Genomic DNA, 15,806 nt, shown 5'->3' with positions numbered 1-15,806 from the left:
CAGTCCCAGTCATTCTCTTGCACCCAACGACTAGATAGGATGTGTGAGAGGACTATGGTGATTATACTTAGTTTTTATGACTTCAATCAAAAGTTTGTTATTTTAAAATAGCACCGGAGCGTGTTATTACTTCTCTGGCAGAGTTTGAGGAAGAATCTGACAGAGATTTTTTACTATGATTTTAACCGGAGTCGTTAAGATCATATTGCTGTTCTCGACCATCTGAGGGAGGTAAAGGCTTCAGATCAGGGGACAGCGGGCAGATGAATCTGCATTGAGGTATGTGGCAGTTTTTATTTTCTGAATGGAATTGATGAGAAAAGCCTGCCATACCGTTAAAATGACATGTATGTATACACTTCAGTATTCTGGGGATGGTATTTCACCGGAACTACTGTGTTAAGGTCACTAATCCTTTTAATAACTATTCTCATGTTAAACGTTTTTGCTGGAATGTAGAATCGTTTACATTGCTGAGGTACTGTGTGAATAAATGTTTGGGCATTATTTTCCACTTGGCAGTTTTTTGCTTTAATTGTGACAGTTTCGTTTCTCTTCACTGCTGTGTGGGAGAGGGAGGGGCCGTTTTTGGCGCTCTTTGCTACGCATCAAAAAATTCCAGTCAGCTACTTTTATATGTCCTGCATGATCCGGTTCATTTCTGACAGATCTCAGGGGTCTTCAAACTTCTTTGAAGGGAGGTAAATTCTCTCAGCAGAGCTGTGAGAATTCTTATAGTGACTGTGTATAAAAAAACGTTGTTTTGTTTTCTTATGTACAAATTTAATTAGTGTTGTTTTTTACTAATGGGAACAAACCTTTGCTAAAAGTTGTGTTGTTTTAAAATTTGATGCAATAACTGTTTTTCAGTTCATTATTTCAACTGTCATTTAATCGTTAGTACCTCTTTGAGGCACAGTACGTTTTTTGCTAAAAAAGATTATAACCAAGTTGTAAGTTTTTTGCTAGTGTGTTAAACATGTCTGACTCAGAGGAAGATATCTGTGTCATTTGTTCCAATGCCAAGGTGGAGCCCAATAGAAATTTATGTACTAACTGTATTGATGCTACTTTAAATAAAAGTCAATCTGTACAATGTGAACAAATTTCACCAAACAGCGAGGGGAGAGTTATGCCGACTAACTCGCCTCACGCGACAGTACCTGCATCTCCCGCCCGGGAGGTGCGTGATATTTTGGCGCCTAGTACATCTGGGCGGCCATTACAGATAACATTACAAGATATGGCTACTGTTATGACTGAAGTTTTGTCTAAATTACCTGAACTAAGAGGCAAGCGTGATCACTCTGGGGTGAGAACAGAGTGCGCTGACAATGCTAGGGCCATGTCTGATACTGCGTCACAGCTCGCAGAGCATGAGGACGGAGAGCTTCATTCTGTGGGTGACGGTTCTGATCCAAACAGATTGGACTCAGATATTTCAAATTTTAAATTTAAATTGGAGAACCTCCGTGTACTACTAGGGGAGGTCTTAGCAGCTCTCAACGATTGTAACACTGTTGCAATACCAGAGAAACTGTGTAGGTTGGATAAATACTTTGCGGTACCGGCGAGTACTGACGTTTTTCCTATACCTAAGAGACTAACTGAAATTGTTACTAAGGAGTGGGATAGACCCGGTGTGCCGTTCTCACCCCCTCCAATATTTAGAAAGATGTTTCCAATAGACGCCACCACTCGGGACTTATGGCAAACGGTCCCCAAGGTGGAGGGAGCAGTTTCTACTTTAGCTAAGCGTACCACTATCCCGGTGGAGGATAGCTGTGCTTTCTCAGATCCAATGGATAAAAAATTAGAGGGTTACCTTAAGAAAATGTTTGTTCAACAAGGTTTTATATTACAACCCCTTGCATGTATCGCGCCGATTACGGCTGCGGCAGCATTTTGGATTGAGTCGCTTGAAGAGAACCTTAGTTCCTCTACGCTAGACGACATTACGGACAGGCTTAGAGTCCTTAAACTAGCTAATTCTTTCATTTCGGAGGCCGTAGTACATTTAACCAAACTTACGGCTAAGAACTCAGGATTCGCCATACAGGCACGCAGGGCACTGTGGCTAAAATCCTGGTCAGCTGATGTTACTTCTAAGTCCAAATTACTTAATATACCTTTCAAGGGGCAGTCCTTATTCGGGCCCGGTTTGAAAGAAATTATCGCTGACATTACGGGAGGTAAGGGCCACGCCCTACCTCAAGACAAGGCCAAAGCTAAGGCTAGACAGTCTAATTTTCGTCCCTTTCGGAATTTCAAAACAGGAGCAGCATCAACCTCCACTGCACCAAAACAGGAAGGAGCTGTTGCTCGTTACAGGCAAGGCTGGAAGCCTAACCAGTCCTGGAACAAAAGCAAGCAGGCCAGGAAACCTGCTGCTGCCCCAAAGACAGCATGAACCGAGAGCCCCCGATCCGGGACCGGATCTAGTAGGGGGCAGACTCTCTCTCTTCGCCCAGGCCTGGGCAAGAGATGTTCAGGATCCCTGGGCACTAGAGATCATATCTCAGGGATACCTTCTAGACTTCAAATTATCTCCCCCAAGAGGGAGATTTCATCTGTCAAGGTTGTCAACAAACCAGATAAAGAAAGAAGCGTTTCTACGCTGCGTACAAGATCTGTTAACAATGGGAGTGATCCATCCGGTTCCGTGGTCGGAACAAGGACAAGGGTTCTACTCAAACCTGTTTGTGGTTCCCAAAAAAGAGGGAACTTTCAGGCCAATCTTAGATTTAAAGACTCTAAACAAATTACTAAGAGTTCCATCGTTCAAAATGGAAACTATTCGGACTATTTTACCCATGATCCAAGAGGGTCAGTACATGACCACAGTGGATTTAAAGGATGCTTACCTTCACATACCGATCCACAAAGATCATCACCGGTATCTAAGGTTTGCCTTCTTAGACAGGCACTACCAGTTTGTAGCTCTTCCATTCGGATTGGCTACGGCTCCAAGAATCTTCACAAAGGTTCTGGGTGCCCTTCTAGCGGTACTAAGACCGCGAGGGATTTCGGTAGCTCCGTACCTAGACGACATTCTAATACAAGCTTCAAGCTTTCAAACTGCCAAGTCTCATACAGAGTTAGTTCTGGCATTTCTAAGGTCGCATGGATGGAAAGTGAACGAAAAGAAGAGTTCTCTCTTTCCTCTCACAAGAGTTCCATTCTTGGGGACTCTTATAGATTCTGTAGAAATGAAGATTTACCTGACAGAAGACAGGTTAACAAAACTTCAAAATGCATGCCGCGTCCTTCATTCCATTCAACACCCGTCAGTAGCTCAATGCATGGAGGTGATCGGCTTAATGGTAGCGGCAATGGACATAGTACCTTTTGCACGCCTACACCTCAGACCGCTGCAACTATGCATGCTAAGTCAGTGGAATGGGGATTACTCAGATTTGTCCCCTACTCTGAATCTGAATCAAGAGACCAGAAATTCTCTTCTATGGTGGCTTCATCGGCCACACCTGTCCAGGGGAATGCCATTCAGCAGGCCAGACTGGACAATTGTAACAACAGACGCCAGCCTACTAGGTTGGGGCGCTGTCTGGAATTCTCTGAAGGCTCAGGGACTATGGAATCAGGAGGAGAGTCTCCTTCCAATAAACATTCTGGAATTGAGAGCAGTTCTCAATGCCCTTCTGGCTTGGCCCCAGTTAATAACTCGGGGGTTCATCAGGTTTCAGTCGGACAACATCACGACTGTAGCTTACATCAACCATCAGGGAGGGACAAGAAGCTCCCTAGCAATGATGGAAGTATCAAAGATAATTCGCTGGGCAGAGTCTCACTCTTGCCACCTGTCAGCAATCCACATCCCGGGAGTGGAGAACTGGGAGGCGGATTTCTTGAGTCGCCAGACTCTTCATCCGGGGGAGTGGGAACTTCATCCGGAGGTCTTTGCCCAAATACTTCGACGTTGGGGCAAACCAGAGATAGATCTCATGGCGTCTCGCCAGAACGCCAAACTTCCTCGCTACGGGTCCAGATCCAGGGATCCGGGAGCAGTTCTGATAGATGCTTTGACAGCACCTTGGAACTTCAGGATGGCTTATGTGTTTCCACCCTTCCCGCTGCTTCCTCGATTGATTGCCAAAATCAAACAGGAGAGAGCATCAGTAATTCTAATAGCACCTGCTTGGCCACGCAGGACTTGGTATGCAGATCTAGTGGACATGTCATCCTGTCCGCCTTGGTCTCTACCTCTGAGACAGGACCTTCTGATACAGGGTCCATTCAAACATCAAAATCTAACTTCTCTGAAGCTGACTGCTTGGAAATTGAACGCTTGATTTTATCAAAACGTGGTTTTTCTGAGTCGGTTATTGATACCCTGATTCAGGCTAGGAAGCCTGTTACCAGAAGGATTTACCATAAAATATGGCGGAAATACCTATACTGGTGCGAATCCAAAGGTTACTCCTGGAGTAAGGTTAGGATCGCTAGGATATTGTCTTTTCTACAAGAAGGTTTAGAAAAGGGTTTATCAGCTAGTTCATTAAAGGGACAGATTTCAGCTCTGTCCATCTTGTTACACAGACGTCTGTCAGAAAATCCAGACGTCCAGTCCTTTTGTCAGGCTTTAGCTAGGATCAAGCCTGTGTTTAAAGCTGTTGCTCCACCATGGAGTTTAAACTTAGTTCTTAACGTTTTACAGGGTGTTCCGTTTGAACCCCTTCATTCCATTGATATAAAAATGTTATCTTGGAAAGTTCTGTTTTTAATGGCTATTTCCTCGGCTCGAAGAGTCTCTGAGTTATCAGCCTTACATTGTGATTCCCCTTATCTGATTTTTCACTCAGACAAGGTAGTTCTGCGTACTAAACCTGGGTTCTTACCTAAGGTAGTCACTAACAGGAACATCAATCAAGAGATTGTTGTCCCATCCTTGTGTCCAAATCCTTCTTCAAAGAAGGAACGTCTTTTACACAATCTGGATGTAGTTCGTGCCCTCAAGTTCTACTTGCAGGCAACTAAAGATTTTCGCCAAACTTCTTCCTTGTTTGTCGTTTACTCTGGACAGAGGAGAGGTCAAAAAGCTTCTGCTACCTCTCTCTCTTTTTGGCTTCGTAGCATAATACGTTTAGCCTATGAGACTGCTGGACAGCAGCCTCCTGAAAGAATTACAGCTCACTCCACTAGAGCTGTGGCTTCCACTTGGGCCTTTAAGAATGAGGCCTCTGTTGAACAGATTTGCAAGGCTGCAACTTGGTCTTCGCTTCATACTTTTTCCAAATTTTACAAATTTGACACTTTTGCTTCTTCGGAGGCTATTTTTGGGAGAAAGGTTCTTCAGGCAGTGGTTCCTTCTGTATAATGAGCCTGCCTATCCCTCCCGTCATCCGTGTACTTTTGCTTTGGTATTGGTATCCCAGAAGTAATGATGACCCGTGGACTGATCACACATAACAGAAGAAAACATAATTTATGCTTACCTGATAAATTCCTTTCTTCTGTTGTGTGATCAGTCCACGGCCCGCCCTGTTTTAAGGCAGGTAAATATCTTTTAAATTATACTCCAGTCACCACTTCACCCTTGGTTACTCCTTTCTCGTTGTTTCTTGGTCGAATGACTGGGACTGACGTAGAGGGGAGGAGCTATATGCAGCTCTGCTGGGTGAATCCTCTTGCATTTCCTGTTGGGGAGGAGTTATATCCCAGAAGTAATGATGACCCGTGGACTGATCACACAACAGAAGAAAGGAATTTATCAGGTAAGCATAAATTATGTTTTTAAGGTTTATTTCTGTATATTAAAGCTCTGATTTTGTGTTTTGAAGCCACAGCCTAATAAAATAGGTTGAGCTTTTAGTTATAATCAGATCTCATTACTGTATCACATTGTGCACATATACCTGCTTCTTTATCTTATATCTGTCCTTAAAACAATCACCAATACTTTGAGAGAACAATGGAAAATGAACATTTTATTACCTTATCTCTGCTTTATCACACTGGGAGTGTAATTTCTTCTGCTGGCTGTGTTTACAAAGCTTATCTATAGCTGGTACGCGCGGCCACAAACTTTCAGAATAGGTGGGGATACCACATGCTAAATTAACAATTTCAAATGCCAATATAAGGGTAAAGGAGCTACTTGTAAACAATTTAATACACTCCAGCAGGTAAAGTGGATCATTGGGAACAAATTAAAGGGGAGAATTTTTTAATGTCCCTTTAATTTATTTCCTTGCTGTTTAAATAAAGCATTTTTAAAGGGACAGTAACGATTTTTTTCTGTGTAAAATTTATAAAAATTTGAGTATTTTTATTTTTTAATTTTGTAAAGATGGATCAAGACTCTGTTTTAGATTACAGATGTCCTTTATGTTTGAATGCTAACATTGAACCACCAATCCCTTTCTGTTCCTCATGTGTTGAGAGAACATTAATATTACATTTCAGGGATAGACTTTTGAGCCAACATTGTCTAGGACGGATGCTGTCCAGGAGTCTTCTGACAATGTTCAAGATATGCCACAGTTTTCTCCTCAGGTGTCTCAAATATTATTATCCACTAATACAGTGCCCTGCACTTCCTCTTAAGCTCCGTCTGGAGTGTCCTTGCAAGACATTGCTTCCCTCATGTCTTCTGCAGTTTTGGATGCGATGTCTGCTTTTCCCATGCTGCCTGTGAGAGGATCATCTCTCCCAGGGAACCTGTTTTCGCAGACCCTCCTGGGTGATTGTGACAATGGACGCCAGCCTACTTGGTTGGGGAGCAGTCTGGGACCTTCTAAGGGCTCAGGGCACATGGACTCGGGAGGAGTCGGTTCTTCCCATAAACATTCTAGAGCTGAGAGCAATCTTCAATGCTCTTCTGGCCTGGCCTCAGTTAGCTTCAGCCCGCTTTATCAGATTTCAATTGGACAACATAACCTCAGTGACTTAAATCAATCATCAGGGAGGAACTCGGAGCTCCTTGGCCATGTCAGAGATGTCCAAGATTATTCAGTGGGCAGAGACCCACAACTGCTGTCTATCTGCGATCCACATTCCAGGAGTGGACCATTTTCCCCTGGGGGAATGGGAACTTCATCCAGAAGTGATTTCCAGCTTGATTCTCAAATGGGGACATGTCGATCTCATGGCATCTCTTAAGAATGCCAAGCTCCCAAGGTACGGGTCGAGGTCCAGGGACCCTCAGGCGGTACTGATAGATGCTCTGGCGGTTCCTTGGAATTTCAGTCTAGCACACCTATTTCCTCCGTTTGCTCTCCTTCCTCGGGTCATTGCTCGAATCAAACAAGAGAGGGCGTTGTTGATTCTCATTGCTCCGGTGTGGCCTCGCAGAATTTGGTATTCAGACTTAGTGGAGATGTCATCTCTCCCCCCTTGGAAACTTCCTCTGAGGAAAGACCTACTTCAAGGGCCCTTTCTTCACCCAAATCTAGTGTCTCTGAAGCTGACTGCTTGGAGATTGAACGGTTAATTTTATCTAAGCGAGGTTTTTCAGAGTCGGTCATTGAGACCATGATTCAGACTCGTAAGCCTGTTAGCAGGAAGATTTACTATAAGATGTGGCGTAAATATCTGTATTGGTGTGAATCCAGAGGCTACTCTTCGAGTAGAATTCGAATTCCTAGAATTTTATCTTTTCTCCAAGAAGGTTTGGAAAAGGGTTTATCTGCAAGTTCTTTGAAGGGTCAAATATCTGCCTTGTCTATTTTGTTACATAAACGTCTGGCGGATGTACCAGATGTACAATCGTTCTGTCAGGCCTTGGTCAAAATCAGGCCTGTGTTTAAACCAGTTACTCCACCCTGGAGTCTTAACCTTGTTCTTAAAGTTCTTCAGCAGGCTTTGTTTGAGCCTATGCAATCTTTAGATATTAAGTTGTTATCTTGGAAGGTTTTGTTTCTTGTTGCTATTTCTTCTGCTCGTTGAGTTTCAGAGCTCTCGGCATTACAGTATGAGTCTCCTTACCTTATTTTTCATTCTGATAAGGTAGTTTTACGTACTAAGTTAGGTTTTCTTCCTAAAGATGTTTCAGATCGGAACATAAATAAGGAGATTGTTGTTCCTTCTTTATGTCCTAACCCTTCTTCTCATAAGAAACGTCTTCTGTAAAACCTAGACATGGTGCATGCTTTGAAATTCTATTTACAGGCGACTAAGGATTTTTGTCAGTCTTCTGCTCTGTTTGTAGTTTTCTCTGGGAAACGTAAGGGGCAGAAAGCTACGGCTACTTCTCTTTCTTTGTGGCTGAGGAGTATAATTTGCTTGGCCTATGAAACTGCTGGATAGCAGCCTCCTGAGAAAATCACAGCTCATTCTACGAGGGCTGTTTCCTCTTCCTGGGCATTCAAAAATGAAGATTCTGTGGAACAGATTTGCAAGGCTGCAACTTGGTCCTCTCTACACACTTTTTCCAAATTCTATAAATTTGATACTTTTGCCTCGGCTGAGGCTTCTTTTGGGAGAAAGGTTCTTCAAGCAGTGGTGCTTTCTGTTTAGGTTCCCTGTCTTGTCCCTCCCTTATCTTCTGTGTCCTCTAGCTTGGGTATTGATTCCCAATAGTAATTAGATGATCCTTGGACTCACTGTGTCATTAGAAAGAAAACAAAATTTATGCTTACCTGATAAATTTATTTATTTCTTGACATGGTGAGTCCACGGCCCCCCCTGTTTTGAAGACAGGGTTTTGTTGTTATGCTATAAACCTCAGGCACCTTGTTGCTTCCTTTCTCTCCTTTACTTCGGTCGAATGACTGGGGTTGGAGGGAAGGGAGGTGATATTTAACAGCTTTGCAGTGTTGCTCTTTGCCGCCTCCTGCTTGGCAGGAGTGATATTCCCAATAGTAATTAGTTGATCCGTGGACTCACCATGTTAAGAAAGAAATACATTTATCAGGTAAGCATAAATTTTGTTTTATGCAATATTCATAATTAATAAAGTGCTATAGTGTGTATTTACTGTAAATATTTCATTTTCCAATGTCCAATGTTCTGCACATAACAAAATAAGTATTTTTAAATAGACATTCCTGTATTTATCCCTACCTATATATAACCTATATATAATTGTGTGTGTAATATATATATATATATATAGAGAGAGAGAGAGAGATAGATATATATTGTACCAAAATACGATCAGATCTATGTAGAAATATGTATTTATGAATAAATAGAATATATTCTGCTTTGTGAAGAACATTGGAATGTGAAATATAAATATTTTCATGTTGGGTTAGCGCACTTGAGACTATGCGATCCGGTTTGCGCGCAGGTAGGCTGTCTTTTTGCTCTATTGACTTCTATAGGGGAATACATTAACATGTACACGATATTCGAAGTTCTTCATTGAGTTAGCGCAGAAGCGAAAACTTTTTACTTTTGAACTTGTTATACGAGCGCTACCCGATGTGCTAACAACTTTACTTCTAGCGAAGTTAGCACTTGAGCAGGAGTGTTAAATAACACTCCACTTGTAATCTGGCCCTTACTGTTAAGTGTCAATTTACTTCTTCACTGTTTAAAGGAACAGTAAACAATCTGCTGTTACTATCTCACCAGGCATTACGTTCCACAGCTCTTAATGTGAAACACTTTTTCCCCCTTAGCTATAAAGAATACAATCTTTTTATTTAATATCCTTCTGTACTAGGAAGCTGATTTACCTATTCCATGTTCCTGCCTAGTGCGTATGAGTTAGAGCCACACAGGCTATAGTTTACCATTAATGTCCCTTAAAATTGTAAAATACTGTTTCTTTTTTATGACACAATGAGTCCACGGATCATCTTAATTACTAATGGGATATTCACCTCCTGGTCAGCAGGAGGCGGCAAAGAGCACCACAGCAAAGCTGTTAAATAGCTCCTCCCTTCCCTCCCACTCCAGTCAGTCTCTTTGTGTCAGGATGCCAGGAATCAGACTGAGACGAGAAGTGCAAATATAATCACACCTTTATTAATAGCAAAAAATAATAAAAAGTCCACAAGTCAAATAAAAAGCCTGGAATCAAAACCAAAGCTGGTAGTCAGACGAGCCGAATCAGGAGCCAAAGCGAATAGTCAGACGAGCCGGAATCAGGAACAAGGAGAACAGCCAGGAACAGTCAGGGACAAGCCAGGGATCAGGAACCAGGAGGGACGTCAGACAGCCAGGTAATACACAGGAGCTCTCACAAACAGGTCTGAGACAACAAAGGGCAAAGCATACTGAACAGAGACTGCATCCTGTCTCACACGGATGATGTACACCAGTCTGGCCATTAAAGGAAGTGCAGAAAATGAGCAGCATCACACAGTATGCACCAGAGTCAGCAAGAGAGGTGAGTAAAATGGCTGCCAGCAGCACATGGCAAAAAAAAAAAAGGAAAAAACCCTGACAGTACCCTCCCCTCAACGACCCTTCCCCCGCGGGAGGACAAAGGCTTATTGGGGAAACGGGCATGGAAGGCACGGAGGAGGGCGGGAGCATGAACATCAGAGGAGGGAACCCATGAATGCTCCTACGGACTGTAGCCCCTCCATTGAACCAAATACTGTACGCAGCCCCTGGACATAAGAGAGTCAATAATGCTGCTGACCTCATGGTTGTCAACAAAGATAGGACGGGGACGAGGCAACACAGTGGTAAACCGATTACAAACCAATGGTCTCAAGAGGGAAACATGAAAAACATTGGAGATGCGCATTGCAGGAGAAAGGTCAAGAGCGTAGGCCACAGGATTTACTCGTCGGAGTATTCGAAAAGGACCAACATAACTGGGAACCAGTTTATTGGAAGGCACACAAAGATTCAAGTTGCGGGAGGACAGCCAAACTCTCTCCATCCTGGTAGGAAGGCGCGGGCAGACGCCTACGATCAGCCTGGAACTTTTGGCGCTGCATAGAACGATGAAGGCAATCCTGAATCTGCACCCACGTGGAACGGAGTATTACACAGGCCAAAGGGCATTACAAGATACTCAAAATGCCCCCTCCTGGTGTTAAATGCTGTTTTCCATTCGTGGCCCTCCTTGATCCTAACGAGATTGTACGCTCCTCTCAAATCAAGTTTAGTAAAGACCGTAGCTCCCTTGAGGCGGTCAAAGAGTTCCGTAATGAGCGGAATAGGGTAAGCATTCTTAATGGTAAGACGATTAAGACCCCTATAATCGATGCATGGTCTTAACTCGCCCCCCTTTTTCTTCACAAAGAAGAAGCCAGCCCCTGCAGGAGAGCAGGATCTGTGGATGATTCCCCGCGACAGAGCATCGGCAACATACTCCTCCATAGCACAATTCTCTGCAACAGACAGAGGGTAAACCCGGCCCCAAGGAGGAATGGCTCCGGGTTGCAGGTCTATGGCACAATCGTAAGACCGGTGAGGAGGCAACGTACCGGCATGCACCTTGTCAAAAACGTCTAGGAACTCTCGGTACTCCTCTGGCAATTTAGATACCGAAGAAGTGCACAAGACTTTAACTGGTTTCCGAAAACAAGTGGAAATACATTGTGGAGACCACGACAAAATTTCGGACCTGCGCCAGTCAAGACTGGGATTGTGCTTTTGGAACCGGGGATAACCCAGAACAACCGGAAAATGCGGAGAGTTTATCACCTGGAATTGGAGGGTTTCAAAATGGAGAGCCCCAACAGCCATGGATAACGGAGCAGATTCGTAAGTAACGAGTGCGGGCTGAAGGGGCCTGTCATCAATGGCCTCAATAGCAAGCGGAACGGACCGAGGCAAAACAAGAATGGAGTGTTTTGATACAAAAGCACTGTCAATGAAATAGCCCGCAGCACCGGAGTCAACAAGAGCCTGGGTGACTATGGAGGAGTCCACCCAGGAAAGGACAACCGTGACCAAAGGTTTCTCCTTTAGCGGTTCCGGGGACGAGGATAAACCACCCAAGGTCTGCCCCTGACAGGACCTTAGGTGTGAGCGTTTCCCAGCCGTGTAGGACAAGACTTCAAAAGGTGACCCTGTAACCCACAATAGAGGCAGAGCCCCTCCCTCCTCCTAACGGCCCTCTCCGCCGCGGAGAGACGCGTGAATCCCAACTGCATCGGCTCAGCAGTACCTGGTGACTCGGGTCCAGGAGGCATGGGTGGGAACGAACACGGAAAAGGAGGCTTCCGCAAGCGCTCCTTGAAAGAGGGCCTCTCTCTGAATCTGATGTCAATTATGTTCAAAAAAGACACCAATGCCTCGAGATCCTCTGGTAAATCTCTGGCAGCAACTTCGTCTTTAATCGCATCAGAGAGCCCATGAAAGAAGGCGGCAACAAGGGCTTCATTGTTCCAACCTACCTCTGCGGCAAGCGTACGGAACTCAATGGCATACTGAGCAACAGATCTTGTACCTTGCTGAATGGACATGAGTCGTTTAGCAGCAGAGGAGGAGCGAGCCGGAACATCAAATACCCTTTGAAAGGAGGCCACAAATTCAGGGTAATTTGAAATCACAGGTTTATTTGTCTCCCACAAGGGATTAGCCCAGGCAAGAGCTGTGTCAGAGAGTAACAAGATGAGAAATCCCACCTTAGCTCTGTCAGATGTTCCTCTTTTCCATAGCAAAATACATAGGCAGTCTCAGGAGCGTGCACATGCATTGAGCTCTATATTCAGAGCCTATATATAGATAATATTACTTTAAAATTATAAATAAAACTTGTAGGCCGAAAGTAAATTAGAGGCCCTGACCACACTTGTGTTTTCCACCCTATTTTATGTCATGTTATTTATGGTTAACTTGTGTCATGCAGCATTCATTATAAATATGATTGTAATACTTTTCAGGATTTGTTTTAGTAAAAGTAGATTGGTTTAAGATAACAATTTTAATATATCCTTTCTTTAAACTTTGACAGTCTGCATTCCAACAGATATTTTTTCTTTCTTTTAGACTGTCTCCACAGTGTTCCTGTTTCTCAGATGGGTAATTACCAAGAATACTTAAAGTTATTGCCATCCCCTCTTCGAGAGATTGATCCAGACCAACCTAAAAGGCTTCACACATTTGGCAATCCCTTTAAGCAAGATAAGAAGGTAATAAACATGGTCTCATTTTCTAGATATGCTGGCATGTTTTTGAAAACATATGAAGGATTTTCTATATAGGGAGACATATAAATAGTATAGTACATATTTTTTTAATCTGGGTAGTGAAGCAACTTCAGGAAACAGTGCTAAGTTGTTACACAGTGACGCATGGTGTTGTGGTTCAATGCAACGCTGATACAATTGTTTGTATTTCTGAACACATGTAAAGGGGAGGGGTATGCAATCGATGTGTGTATATAAATCTGGATTGCTGCACTTATTGTCTTAAGAAGGGGTCACTTGTACCCAGAAACGTCACATTAAGCTTCACCTTTCATTGTTGCAAATACTGTGAGTGCTGTTCTTTTGATCCATATAATACAAATAGCACCCAGGTAGATATCACAATGAGTGCATAACGGCTTTAGTGTCTGATTTAAGCTATATAATTATTTATGCACATTTATTCAAGTGATCATGGTCGGTTGGTATTTTTTTTCCAGAAAAGGTGGCAACCCTACGTATACTCTAGATTTCCAGTGTTCTAGATAGACCCGTTTACTAGTCAAAACAGAAGTAAAATAAACTATGAATAGTTTGGTGTTGGAGTTGTATTAGAAACAGATTTTAATGGAAATGTTGCTTTTTGCTCTAGGGTATGATGATTGATGAAGCCGATGAGTTTGTTGCTGGGCCTCAGAACAAAGTTAAACGTCCTGGAGATGCAAACACACCAGCTTCCCTTAAAAGAAGGCGCAGCATGTCCCCCTTACTGCTCAGGCGGCCTCAAACGCCACCCATCATAACCAACCACGTTGGAGGAAAAGGGCCTCCTACAGCTTCTGGAACTCCAGCTGCACCTAACCTGATCAAGCCAATACCAATACATAAAGGTAGGACACCAAGACTTGGCTGTCCGTTAACAAACATTGCAAACCTTAACACAGGATGATTGAGAATAGTTTATATTTCATTATTTTTGTACAGAGGAATTTCAACAGAAGGGAAATCTTTGCAATATATTATAACCTCATAAAAGTGTTAATAAAATATTTCTATGACACCCTTGACAGTAAAAATACTGTTCTCAAAGTTGCTCACGGAGTTTTGTAATTGTATATACATACTTAATTTCATAAAAAGATAGTGATCTAATTCCAGGTCATATACTCAGTGAAAGATGTATATTTTTTATTTATATTTTTACTCTAATGGCATGAATAATTTGTGCTCTTTGTATCTGCTGTAGCTTAACATTAAAGTATTTAATATAAACGAAGCATTTTTAATATATATGTGTCTGTGTGTGTTTGGGGCATGTACTGTCCATTAGTTGGGCTGTGGGAGTTGTCCTTATTACGCAGTGAGCCATCCTTCATACAGGATATGTTGTGCACAAGCATACACTTAATTTACTGAATCGTGGTGAAAAAGTCAGAAATTGGATATATATATATATTTTTTTTTGTAAAAGACTCTTGACACATCTAAGATAATGACCCACATTCATTCTAAGAAGTAGGTATACACACTATAAAAATATTGTATCATACTTATTTTTAAGTAATAATTTAATCTCTTCTCACTATTAGTCATTTCTTATTACGTTGTCCTAAAATTTCTAAAAAAGAAGTTGTTGCTTTTCTAGGAGTTCAATTCCTCTCTCCTACTCATGAATACAAAGATCACATTGCAGGGAGATTTCAACATAGTGGCCTCAATCACCAGTAGTGGGAAGTAGCCATGCCTTGTCATTATGTTCATTCTTTGTTATATAAGCTTCCTAGCATGCTCTGAAATTAGGCTGCTATACTTACTTTACAAAAAAGCAATCAGATAATGCTTGTGCGGTTGAGGATAGATGATGGCACTGAAAGTAAAAAGGAATAAGATGGTGCATCTTCACAGAAATGTCTTGCAGCTATTGGTAGGTGGGTTAATTAATCCTGTCTACTATGAAAATAGCAGAGTTTTTACCCATACCACAGCCTAATATGTCAGATACTGTTAGTGTGCCTGCAGCTCTTTTTAAAGCTATTCACATATTTTAAACCACTGTAGAAGCCAGTTGGTAAAGCTCTGCATCTTTATACTTAGCGCCATCATCTTGGTTTGTATTGTAGCATAATGTGACAGAAGCAGTGCACTTTCACAGATCAGTGACCTTGCTGGCATTTGTACAGTTGTACTCAGCAGTGTAATCTCCTTCTAATGGTGCTCAGCACCACAACATTGAACATCTACTGAATGATAATCATACTTCTAAATGCACTCAGTGACAGAGGGTTAGCCAGGCAAGTATGAGAAGGAACATGGAGTAACCATGTAAAAGTACAGAATTGTGCATTGAGAGATATCACAGCACTCTAAGAGATCTTACTTCTGAGATTGGAAGAAAGACCTGTGTTGGGTGAGATCAGCATGTCCCCTACATGTAATGAACTTATTGAAACTGTGAAAAGATGTTAATGAACATAAGAGCTCAAAATACAGAGACCCAGTTTGCTAAGCAAGTTTATTTGCTGTGGGAAAAAAATGCAGGATTTTTTTTTTTTGTTTTGTTTTTTTAAACTATAAAAATAATCACAGGAGTATGCACAAAGTAGTGATGTTGCATCATTCTAAATGTCTGGTTGTTGTATACATGATGTGTAGTGTAAGTCAATCAGAGTTTCCGTAATTCTCAGAACGGCATTATGAGCAATTATATAACTCTCAACCATATATAATTTTAAGTGCAAAAAAACAATATATGAATTGTGCGGGGGAGGAAGGACTAAAACGTAAGTTAAATTACATGAGTGTACA

The 15,806-nt window shown here is 42.3% G+C and overlaps 1 protein-coding gene across 1 annotated transcript in view; it reads left to right on the top strand.

The window, feature by feature from the left end:
• Nucleotides 1-15,806, top strand: part of LOC128660794 (integrator complex subunit 6) — a 516,514-nt gene that overhangs the window by 414,445 nt on the left and 86,263 nt on the right. The window contains exons 13-14 of the mRNA XM_053714821.1: nt 12,862-13,004; nt 13,654-13,891. Coding sequence (XP_053570796.1) covers nt 12,862-13,004; nt 13,654-13,891 — 381 coding nt within the window. The remainder of the gene's footprint in view (nt 1-12,861; nt 13,005-13,653; nt 13,892-15,806) is intronic.

Source organism: Bombina bombina, chromosome 1, assembly GCF_027579735.1.
Source record: "Bombina bombina isolate aBomBom1 chromosome 1, aBomBom1.pri, whole genome shotgun sequence".
Taxonomy (NCBI): domain Eukaryota; kingdom Metazoa; phylum Chordata; class Amphibia; order Anura; family Bombinatoridae; genus Bombina; species Bombina bombina.
The sequence above is the reverse complement of the archived record's forward strand: the minus strand, read 5'-3'. Positions and strand labels throughout refer to the sequence as shown.